Source organism: Entelurus aequoreus, linkage group LG01 (assembly GCF_033978785.1).
Source record: "Entelurus aequoreus isolate RoL-2023_Sb linkage group LG01, RoL_Eaeq_v1.1, whole genome shotgun sequence".
Taxonomy (NCBI): Eukaryota; Metazoa; Chordata; class Actinopteri; order Syngnathiformes; family Syngnathidae; genus Entelurus; species Entelurus aequoreus.
The window spans coordinates 65132120-65144265 of record NC_084731.1 but is presented as its reverse complement, the minus strand read 5'-3'; the positions used below and the strand labels follow the sequence as shown (position 1 = coordinate 65144265).

Below are 12146 nucleotides of genomic sequence, written 5' to 3'. Positions count from 1 at the left end.
TTCTTCCATCTTGACTGCATCTTCCGGGAATGTAAACAAAGAAGCGCCGGCTGTGTACTGTTGTTGCTGACTACGTTCGAAAAATACGTCCATTTCGCACCGACAACTTTCTTCTTTGCTTGCTCAGCTTCCTTCTCCATAATGCAATGAACATGATTGCAACAGATTCACGAACACAGATGTCCAGAATACTGTGGAATTATGAAATGAAAACAGAGCTTTTTCGTATTGGCTTCAATGTGGAAGGCATACCCGTGTTCGCCGGTCTACGTCACGCGCATACGTCATCCTCAGAGGCGTTTCGAACCGGAAGTTTAGCGGCAAATTTAAAATGTCACTTTATAAGTTAACCCGGCCGTATTGGCATTTGTTATAATGTTAAGATTTCATCATTGATATATAAACTATCAGACTGCGTGGTCGGTAGTAGTGGGTTTCAGTAGGCCTTTAAGATATCAAGTCGAAAGTTTGCTGTTGATCACATGGACAAAGATAAGACCTTCTGGAGGAAAGTTCTGTGGTCAGATGAAACAAAAATGGAGCTGTTTGGCCACAATACCCAGCAATATGTTTGGAGGAGAAAAGGTGAGACCTTTAATCCCAAGAACACCATGCCTACCGTCAAGGATGGTGGTGGTTGTATTATGCTCTGGGCCTGTTTTGCTGCCAATGGAACTGGTGCTTTAAATGGGACAATGAAAAAGGAGGATTACCTCCAAATTCTTCAGGACAAGCTAAAATCATCAGCCCGGAGGTTGGGTCTTGGGCGCAGTTGGGTGTTCCAACAGGACAATGACCCCAAACACATGTCAAAAGTGGTCAAGGAATGGCTAAATCAGGCTAGAATGAAGGTTTTACAATGGCCTTTCCAACTCCTGACTTAAACGTGTGGACAATGCTGAAGAAACAAGTCCATGTCAGAAAACCAACAAATTTAGCTGTACTGCACCAATTTTGTCAAGAGGAGTGGTCAAAAATTCAAGCAAAAGCTTGCCAGAAGCTTGTGGATGGCTACGAAAAGCGCCTTATTGCAGTGAAACTTGCCAAGGGACATGTAAGCAAATATTAACATTGCTGTATGTATACTTTTGACACAGCAGATTTGCTCACATTTTCAGTAGACCCATAATAAATTCATAAAAGAAACAAACTTCATGAATGTTTTTTGTGACCAACAAGTATGTGCTCCAATCACTATCACAAAAACAAATAAGAGTTGTAGAAATGATTGGAAACTCAAGACAGCCATGACATTATGTTCTTTACAAGTGTATGTACACTTTTGACCAGGACTGTATATATATATATATATATATATATATATATATATATATATATATATATATATATATATACATATATATATATATATATATATATATATATATATATATATATATATATATATATATATATATGTTAGGGGTGTGGGAAAAAAATCGCGATTCTCACATTGTGCGATTCAGAATCGATTGTCATTTTTAAAATATCGCTTTTTTTTTTTTTTTCCAATTTTTATTTTTATTTTTATTAATCAATCTAGCAAAACAATACACAGCAATACCATAACAATGCAATCCAATTCCAAAACCAAACCCGACCCAGCAACACCCAGAACTGCAATAAACAGAGCAATTGAGAGGAGACACAAACACGACACAGAACAAACCAAAAGTAGTGAAACAAAAATGAATATTATCAACAACAGTATCAATATTAGTTACAATTTCAACATAGCAGTGATTAAAAATCCCTCATTGACATTATTATTAGACATGTATAAAAAAAAAAAAAAGAACAATAGTGTCACAGTGGCTTACACTTCAGCGCATCTCATAAGCTTGACAACACACTGTGTCCAATATTTCCACAAAGATAAAATAAGTCATATTTTTGGTTCATTTAATAGTTAAAACACATTTACATTATTGCAATCAATTGATAAAACATTGTCCTTTACAATTATAAAAGCTTTTTCCAAAAATCTACTACTGGGACGGCGTGGCAAAGTTGGTAGAGTGGCCGTGCCAGCAATCGGAGGGTTGCTGGTTACTGGGGTTCAATCCCCACCTTCTACCATCCTAGTCACGTCCGTTGTATCCTTGGGCAAGACACTTCACCCTTGCTCCTGATGGCTGCTGGTTAGCGCCTTGCATGGCAGCTCCCGCCATCAGTGTGTGAATGTGTGTGTGAATGGGTGAATGTGGAAATACTGTCAAAGCGCTTTGAGTACCTTGAAGGTAGAAAAGCGCTATACAAGTATAACCCATTTATCATTTATTTATTACTCTGCTTGCATGTCAGCAGACTGGGGTAGATCCTGCTTAAATCCTATGTTTTGAATTAATAGAGAATCGTTTTGAATCGGTACAAAATCGTTTTTAAATCAAGAATCGTGTTGAATTGAAAAAAAATCGATTTTGAATTGAATCGTGACCCCAAGAATCGATATTGAATCGAATCGTGGGACACCCAAATATTCACAGCCCTAATATATATATATATATATATATATATATATATATATATATATATATATATATATATATATATATATATATATATTTTTTATATATATATATATATATATATATATATATACCCACACAGCAGAAGACTGCTATACGGATCCGCCTTCAAGTCGCCCAACCCGCGTTACTGTCACATTCGTTTTGGCTCCGCCTAGAGGATACAGCTCCGCCTCTGAAAATTGTACGGTCAGACAGCTGATCCTGAGCGGACTGGTGTCTGATTCGCATACGCGGACGCGACAAACTAAACCGGCACGCGCCGCCTAGAGTTATAGGCTCCGCCTACGCGCGCTGAGCCGACCAATGTCTGCACCCGCAGACGTGTACGCGCATGAGCCAAGATCTCTGGACTTTCTTTGCTGGAACACGAACGTAAGTATAGATTTATTGATTTATTGCTACATTCGCAGTAAAGATCGGCCTTTGTGTTTCCATCATCATTTATGTATGATTGTAATGACGTTGTTTGATATTAGGACTAGCAGTAAAACTTTATATTCTGTAAAAAAAGGCTTTTATTTCCAGCGCCGCCTCCCAGAATGCTTTGCATGGGGACGTGCGTCTGACGTCACGTATTCAGAAAATTCGAAATGGCTGCACGCGGGAGGTGAGGCCCGAGCGAAGAAAAGTGGAAAAGAGTGTTATTCGTCAAAAAACCCACACAACGACGGTCATTTTTTCGCCGTGCTATTGTAAAATTGTCTTTTATCTGTGTTTTGTGAAGCCGGTGAGTAACGTTCAATACAGTTAACTTAGGCTATCTTTTGTTAGACGCTGTGAATGTGTGTAGGTTACATGCTACGACATTCCACATATTTCCAACTGGTTGAAACGAAAGCGTATTACTTTATTGTCAGTGTTGTTTAGGCCCAGGTCGCTATTACTTCGTTATAACAACGTAACGTTAACAGAGTGGAAACAGCCGTTCTTTGCTATTAATATGAGTGTGTATTATTTCTTTCTTTGTTCTTTAGTGGAGCTCGAGATCCTGTTTACTGTGGACTAGCTGTGTGTGACGCCCTGTTGTTTTTGTTTCCATTACAAAAAAAGGTATGTCTATGTGTTTTTTGGCATAGTTAATTGTAGAAAAAAATATAAAATGAGGTGATGTGAGTGGGAAAAATTGCTGCACATATTAAGGATCCTTTTTCTTGATCTATATTTTTGTTATTTGCTGATGTATATATTTTATATGCTGTTTTTTATTTAATTAATTTATTAGAGACTATTTTATGCTTTATTTACCTTTTTTTATTATTATTATTTTATTCACTATTATTATTATTATTTCCACATGTAAGCATAAATAATTGATCATATTAGTACATTGTTTGATTGCTTTGCTTAATGCATTCCATAATTTAATTCCACATACTGATATACTGAAGGTCTTAAGTGTTGTACGTGCGTACAAATGTTTTAAATTACATTTCTCTCTAAGATGATTTTTCTCCTCTTTTTTTGAGAAGAATTGTTGTATATTCTTGGGTAGCAGGTTATAGTTTGCTTTGTTTATAATTTTAGCTGTTTGCAAATTCACTATGTCGTGGAATTTCAGTATCTTTGATTCAATAAATAAATGATTTGTGTGTTCTCTATATCCAACATTATGTATTATTCTAACTGATCTTTTTTGTAACACCGTTAATGAATGAAGTGTACTTTTGTAATTATTTCCCCATATTTCTACACAATAACTCAGATATGTAACACTAGTGAACAGTAGAGAATATGAAGTGATTTTTTGTCTAGAACATGTTTTGCTTTATTCATTATTGACGTGTTTCTTGCTACTTTATGTTGTATATTTTTTACTTGAGATTTCCAGTTCAATTTATCATCAATCATTATACCTAGACATTTGGTTTCATTTACTCTTTCAATTTCTATTCCGTCTATTTGTGTTTGACTTTCTCTTCTACTGTTACCAAATAGCATTATTTTAGTTTTACTGAGATTCAAAGATAGTGTGTTTTTGTCAAACCATCTTTTTAATTTGTTAATTTCTTCTGTTATTATTTGTATTATCTTCTGTGTGTTCTCTCCTGAACAAAACGCTGTTGTATCATCCGCAAATAATACTAACTTTAAATCTTATGTAACTTTACAAATGTCATTTATCTAGACATTGAATAATTTAGGTCCTATATTGATCCCTGAGGTACACCACAGGATATATTTAGCGATGTAGACGAAACCACCACATTAATATTAAAGATATGGTTAACATTCTTAGTGCTGAAGATATTCCCCTCTCCTTGTATCCCTTCTCCCAGCTCCACCGTCTCGCCGAGTGCCAGCAAGAGTCATGAGTACTTGTCAACTCGACTCCTCAACTGGAGATAACTTTCTAGGTAAAGACTGATCTCCAAAATAATATCTCAGCATCCAGTAACCATGGTTAACAGATCACAACCATTTAATACCAATTTATCTCCCTTAGCACCTCACCATGGGGAAGGATGTATTCATATGCCTTCACCAGCACCTGCATTAAACATGCAAAGAGTTACACAAGGTAGGGACTGATCTCTGTATACACTACACCCATAATTTCAAACCCTACTTTACGATTGAGCTGAAGTTCTGACTATTATGACCTGTACTTTTACCTTTCTTATAGTTCTTACCACCTTGGGGCACCATTCAGGTAAAATCTCAGCTCATCTTACTTGCCTATTTGTATACACTAACACCTGTGCATGCTTTTGTCCACGTTGTTCCTTTGACGATGAATAAATACCCCTTTTCTTTCTTTCTACATTAAGGGTGCCTTTTCATCTGATTAAATTTATAATGAACAGGGACATTGCGGTTGTCCCAAGTGGATGGTAGGATGATAGGATGGTTTTCTGGCCCAGCTATAAAAACACAGACAGAATTGAAAGGGCAGCTTTAAATGAGGAGCAGCATGAGCCAAACTGGCCAAGATTTGACGTTTCTGTTGTCCGAACTTGTGGTATGCAAATTCATAATCTTCTTGTTTAAAAATAACGTCATAGTTGGTTCTCTTTATGCTTGGAATAACCTATTGTGTCTATGTTCTGACCAGGTCTCTTGTAAGAGAGAGACCTGATTTATCATCATCAATAATAATAATATTCTGTTCAGCTCTACAGCTAATTTGAAACTCATGTTCATTTTAACATATTCAATTTTAGACAACTACAAAGACGCATTAAAAATAATGCAACAATATGGAAAGGGCTGCGACACCTCAGACCTGCAATCTGAGGCAGAGAACGAGGAGCTGTCAGAAAAAAGGAACAGGAAGCCAGTGTAAGTGTGTTCCGTCTTGTTTTTGTCATGTTTCTACAGTAATAGGAAGGTTATTTCCGGTAGCATTCAAAAATAGACCAGAGATGCTTGTACTATATGTATATTTGGCAATTTTGGTATTGCAATAATCCTAATGATATGGTTACCCAACAGCCATCGTCTCGGGGACTCAGATGATAGCGAAGAAGACCCGGGAAATAGTGACCTCACATCTCTGGGGTTGGCAAGCCAATTGCACAGGCAGAGTAAGGAATAATCTCTTAACATCGAAAACAACAAAACCACCAAAAGATATGGTTAACATTCTTAGTGCTAAAGATATTCCCCTCTCCTTGTATCCCTTCTCCCAGCTCCACCATCTCGCCGAGTGCCAGCAAGAGTCATGAGTACTTGTTAACTCGACTCCTCAACTGGAAATAACTTTCTAGGTAAAGATTGATCTCTGAAATAATATCTCAGCATCCAGTAACCATGGTTAACAGATCACAACCATTTAATACCAATGTATCTCCCTTAGCACCTCACCATGGGGAAGGACACATTCATATGCCTTCACCAGCACCTGCATTAAACATGCAGAGAGTTACACAAGGTAGGGACTGATCTCTGAAATATTAGTGTATAGATAGGCCCCTTGGGTATTACCAGTCATGGTTAACTGATGGCTCTCTCACAATGCCCACCTCACTAGGAACGGCAGTCCCTCCTCGACTCCCTCCACCCCCCTCACCAGCAGCCCTCAACATGTGGCAGACAGAGGAGCCTGGATCCAGCCTGGCCTACAGGCCAACATGGCGAGGGGGAAGAATGGCCGACAACATTTCCTGCTCTGGTGAGCAATAACTGACAAATACCGGATGGTCATTCTGTGCCACAAATTTTGGAAAAAATTCAAATTCACAAGCAATCACATATTTTCTTCAAACTTTGTCAATAACTTTTGTCATTAACTAAGGTCAATAGCTAATGTCAGGATTATGAGTAATGAGGATAAACACTGAAACATGTTAATTTTATACTGCTGTTTGTCAACAGCGCCTGAGGTAATCCACATCCTTAGCCTGCTGGAAACTATTAAGCACAACCAAGACCAGCTGATTGCGAAGGTAAACTTCTTAAGCCTTGAATAGGTCAATATTTCATAATGACATTGATTTTGATTCATTATTATTTTTTAAAGAAAGAAACAGCCTACATGGCAGCTTTGTGTGATTAGAGTAAACATTGCTACATTTTCTTGTTACATTTCACCTGTTTGCTCTTTAAATACCACTTTTAGTGTTTTTTATTTATTTCGATCATATTTTTTAAAAATGTGCCCTGGGGCCGTTAAAAAATGACCTGCAGCCCGCAAATGGCCCCCGGGCCGCACTTTGGACACCCCTGGCAAACATAGAATGATAGTACAAATATAATAAGAAAACAATGTCAACCTCCCAAAGTTGGGTTATGGATATTCATTTATGCCCCCCACCCCCAACCCCCCGCCGCCGTCATCCAACAGAGCCAAACAAGTACTCTGATCAAGGAACCAAATAACGATATTGTTTAAACATTTTGGATGTCTTGCACACTTATACCCTGATCACAAATTCATAGTTTACACACCTTATTTTAACCACCTCCAGTAACTTTAAGTCATGTTTTTTTTTTCAAATGTAAGCTCCTTAATACCTATCACATATTTTGTATTGTGTAAGCATACTTGGCTTTGGATGCTACATACCATAAACATAAACGTATCTGTCTTGTAATCTTGTTTGATTACAGGTGCTGTGAGTAAAAATGTGTTGACAAGGTCAGCCACGGACGCTGAGGTCACCAAACACGCCATCAGGTGGTTCAACTTGGTGGGGGATCGGGCAACGAGGAGACGAGTCCCGCTTCCACCTCCTCAGGAGGAATAGAGATGTATATGTATAAATAAACAACCTTTTATTGGACTTCTTGTCATTCACCAGTTATTCATTTTCTGATATGTTAGCTGTGCATGGAGCAGTGTTTCCTTGAAGTTGTAGCCTAATAGATTAAATATGTATATTTACTTTTTAAATATATATTATATATATTTACTTTATAGAGTGAATTGACCATTTTATGTTTCTGCCTATTGACAATATTGTTAGTTTAAAAATACAAGGCAATGCATATGTAAGCCTATATTGCTGTAGTAGGGCTTAGTGAATTTTTTAGTTGCCTATTTTATCCTACAGCAAGAACAGAAGGGATTTTGAAAATAAGATAAAGGGGTCCAAAACGGCCAGATGAGCCAGGGTTTTTATGAGTCCGTTGCTGGTCCGCGGCGGGAGGTTAGGCTTTGATCTTGGGTGCGGAGTGGATGCAGCGGGCCACCTGTCTGTAGCGGTCACTTGCTGATAGTGGCCACCTGTTTAATGCAGCCACTCATTTTGCATCCCCAAACAGTTTTTTGACTCCGTATAGCGGCCACCGATATCAAAATTTGCTATACCGCGGTCCCTTAAGCGGGATACACGGTGGCCGCAACGGGATCGTAACCTGGGGACTCGCAGGCAGGTAGCCACATTCGGGGTCAGCCGCGCCGGGACTTGGCAAGTCTCATGGAAGCCCCTCTAAGCTTTGCACATCTAAAGAATCCCCAAAAGTCTGGCATGGATGGAAAACAGAGTCCCATTCAGCACTGTTCAAGCTCGCAAAACAGTTTACTACAGTTCCGCATACATGCACACGTACATGCATAAGTAATTGTTTACATGTACGGACCAGCCTGCGTATAGTGGCCACTCACACGTTCTTTATTTCCCCTGAGTGGTCACTATAGACAGGTTCCACTGTAAGGTTATATCTATCAAGTTCAATGTACTAACTCTTAGTAGTAGCAAAGTGCCTTACTAAGGAATATTATATGAACTTTCTTTATCGTCAGGAATCGTACCAAAAGTGATGTTTGGTACATTCCTGTTAGCCTTGGTCAAGTAAAAGGTTTGCATCGTCTCCAACTATTTACTTCTATTCAAAGAACCATCATGTGATCTGCTTTGGCTCGTCCAGGGACATGACTGATGACTGGTCACCATGGCCCATGACGTCATGAGCCATGATGCACTTTCACTCTGCCACCACAGGGTGGCAGCAGTCACAGTAAACCAGAGCTGGGCAAACATTTTAAAGTTAAAAGTTAAAGGACCAATGATTGTCACACACACACTAGGTGTGGCGAAATTATTCTCTGCATTTGACCCATCACCCTTGATCACCCCCTGGGAGGTGAGCGGAGCAGTGAGCAGCAACGGTGGCCGCCCCCGGGAATCATTTTTGGTGATTAAACCCCCAATTCTAACCCTTGATGCTGAGTGTCAAGCAGGGAGGTAACAGGTCCCATTTTTATAGTCTTTGGTATGACTCGGCCGCACATTTTGACTCGGGGGCCACATTGAGAGAAAAATTGTGTGTGGGGGGCCCATTGTGTATGTGTGTATAAATGATATATACAAATTTAGCTGCACAGTATGTGTGTATAAATGATATCTACACATTTAGCTGTACTGTATGTGTGTTTAAATGATATATACATATTTAGCTGTACAGTATGTGTGTATAAATGATATCTACACATTTAGCTGTACTGTATGTGTGTTTAAATGATATATACATATTTAGCTGTACAGTATGTGTGTATAAATGATATATACACATTCAACTGTACTGTATGTGTGTATAAATGATATATACATATTTAGCTGTACAGTATGTGTGTATAAATGATATATACACATTTAGCTGTACAGTATGTGTGTATAAATTATATATACATATTTAGCTGTGCAGTATGTGTGTTTGGCTCCCTTTTGTTCAGGAACAATAATACCAAAAGTCACAATGTCCCATAGAGTTCTAAAAACAAAGCACTTAAAAAAAAAAGAATGGAATTTTACAGGTTTTTTTACTGAATGGGACACCCAAAATGTAATGACAATAAAGAAAGTGGGATTTACAATATTAACTATGAACAATAAAACAGTGAATAGTAACAACATATGAACATCTTTTACGTTTGTACTTCTCAGACCAGCTCCTCCATAGTTGTGTAACTTTTGCAATCAAGCAAAACACAACAAAAATGTAACAAACAGCAAAATATGAATGCAAAGTGTAATAAACACCTACAATATGATAAATCATCACTTTTTAATAAAATCATCAAGATGATTTTATTGGCTCATTTGGGGATATATGTGACTCTTCCACAGTGTGCTGGTGATCCCTTGGGGTTTTAAATGAGTTCCATATGATTCATGTTTAAAATACAAATGTCTACACAGCGATTACGATTAAGAAACCTTGACCTTGAACTAGTGAGGGAGTTGACTCAATTGTGCGTTTTCTCTGTGTGTGTGTGTTGGGGCTAAACACGCTTCTGATATGCAAGGTAAATAGTGTATGCATTATAAAAGTTGTTTGTTCAGACGTGTCCTGGGATTATGTGGCGTGGGTGTGCCACCATGTCTGCTGGGGTAGGCTCCAGCTCACTTGCGATGATTTGTTATTGACAGTGAGTATTCACAGAGCTTTGTTTTTTCCACATTTTGTTATTTTAGTCTCATTCCAAAGTGGAATACATACATTTTGTCCTCAAAATTCTACACACAATACCCCATAATGACAATGTTTTTTTGCAAATTCTTTTGGAACACCATGACACAAGCTTGGCACACATATCTTTGGGCAGTTTGGCCCATTCCTCTATGCAGCACTTCTCACGCTCCATCAGGTTGGATGGGAAGCGTTGGTTTTCATCCAGGAAAAATCCAGAAAAAAGCGTAATACAGCTGCGGCCCGTACGGAACACAGAGGAGAAACAGATATTTTGGGCGGCCCTCTAGGGCAGTGGTCCCCAACCACTGGGCCGCGGCCCGGTACCGGTCCGTGGATCGATTGATACCGGGTCGCACAAAAAATTTACAAAAAAAATAAAAATAATAATAATAATAATAATAATTGTATTTTATTTTAATTAAATCAACATAAAAAACACAAGATACACTTACAATTAGTGCACCAACCCAAAAAACCTCCTTCCCCCATTTACACTCATTCACACTCATTCACACAAAAGGGTTGATTCTTTCTGTTATTAATATTGTGGTTCCTACATTATATATCAATATATACTACCGTTCAAAAGTTTGGGGTCACATTGAAATGTCCTTATTTTTGAAGGAAAAGCACTGTACTTTTCAATGAAGATAACTTTAAACTAGTCTTAACTTTAAAGAAATACACTCTATACATTGCTAATGTGGTAAATGACTATTCTAGCTGTAAATGTCTGGTTTTTGGTGCAATATCTACATAGGTGTATAGAGGCCCATTTCCAGAAACTATCACTCCAGTGTTCTAATGGTACAATGTGTTTGCTCATTGGCTCAGAAGGCTAATTGATGATTAGAAAACCCTTGTGCAATCATGTTCACACATCTGAAAACAGTTTAGCTCGTTACAGAAGCTAAACAACTGACCTTCCTTTGAGCAGATTGAGTTTCTGGAGCATCACATTTGTGGGGTCAATTAAACGCTCAAAATGGCCAGAAAAAGAGAACTTTCAACTGAAACACGACAGTCTATTCTTGTTCTTAGAAATGAAGGCTATTCCACAAAATTGTTTGGGTGACCCCAAACTTTTGAACGGTAGTGTATATCAATACAGTCTGCAGGGATACAGTCCGTAAGCACACATGATTGTATTTTTTTATGACCAAAAAAAACAAAAACAAAAAAAACATACCCCCAATACCCCCCCGGCACAGCCGCTCTACCAACCGAGCTATGGTCATCTAATGAGTTACTACGGTCATCTAATGAGTTACTATGGTCATCTAATGAGTTACTATGGTCATATAATTAGTTACAATGGTCATCTTATTAGTTACTATGGTAATGCAATTAGTTACTATGGCCATCTCATTAGTTACTATGGTAATGCAATTAGTTACTATGGCCATCTCATTAGTTACTATGGTAATGTAATTAGTTACTATGGTCATCTAAGTCACAGCAGATCAGACTAGGCACCAAGCAGTGTGGGTTTACAACAAAGTTCTAAAGCTTAGTGTCATGATCCGCGGTCCGGATCATGTTTTGGTTAGTTATGTTCTGTTAGTTTTGGACTCCCTGAGCTCCTGGGTTTATTTTGGTCACCATGGGGATTAATTGGGTTCACCTGCCTCTGGTTAGTGGTCCCACGCTCAGCTGCTGTCAACCACTAATCAGAGAACTTTTTATTCACCTTGCTCGCCAGGCTCAGTCTGGCTTCCTTGTTTGTGAATGCAACAGTTACGTTGGCTATTCCTTGTTTTC

General features: G+C 38.3%; 1 protein-coding gene across 3 annotated transcripts in view; it reads left to right on the top strand.

Annotated features, from left to right (window-relative positions):
- The window catches only part of LOC133655839 (uncharacterized), a 247619-nt gene extending 239883 nt beyond the window's left edge, over positions 1-7736 (top strand). For 2 of the 3 annotated variants that reach the window (XM_062056397.1, XM_062056407.1), the window contains 5 exons: positions 4808-4885; positions 6328-6402; positions 6502-6642; positions 6846-6916; positions 7581-7736. In XM_062056397.1, the coding sequence (XP_061912381.1) occupies positions 4808-4885; positions 6328-6402; positions 6502-6642; positions 6846-6916; positions 7581-7589 (374 nt within the window). In that variant the 3' untranslated portion in view covers positions 7590-7736. Of the gene's footprint in view, positions 1-4807; positions 4886-5328; positions 5491-5692; positions 5811-5963; positions 6056-6160; positions 6239-6327; positions 6403-6501; positions 6643-6845; positions 6917-7580 lie in introns of those variants that run through there. The other variant, XR_009827057.1, reaches the window with a different exon arrangement.
- The last annotated feature ends 4410 nt before the right edge of the window (positions 7737-12146 follow it).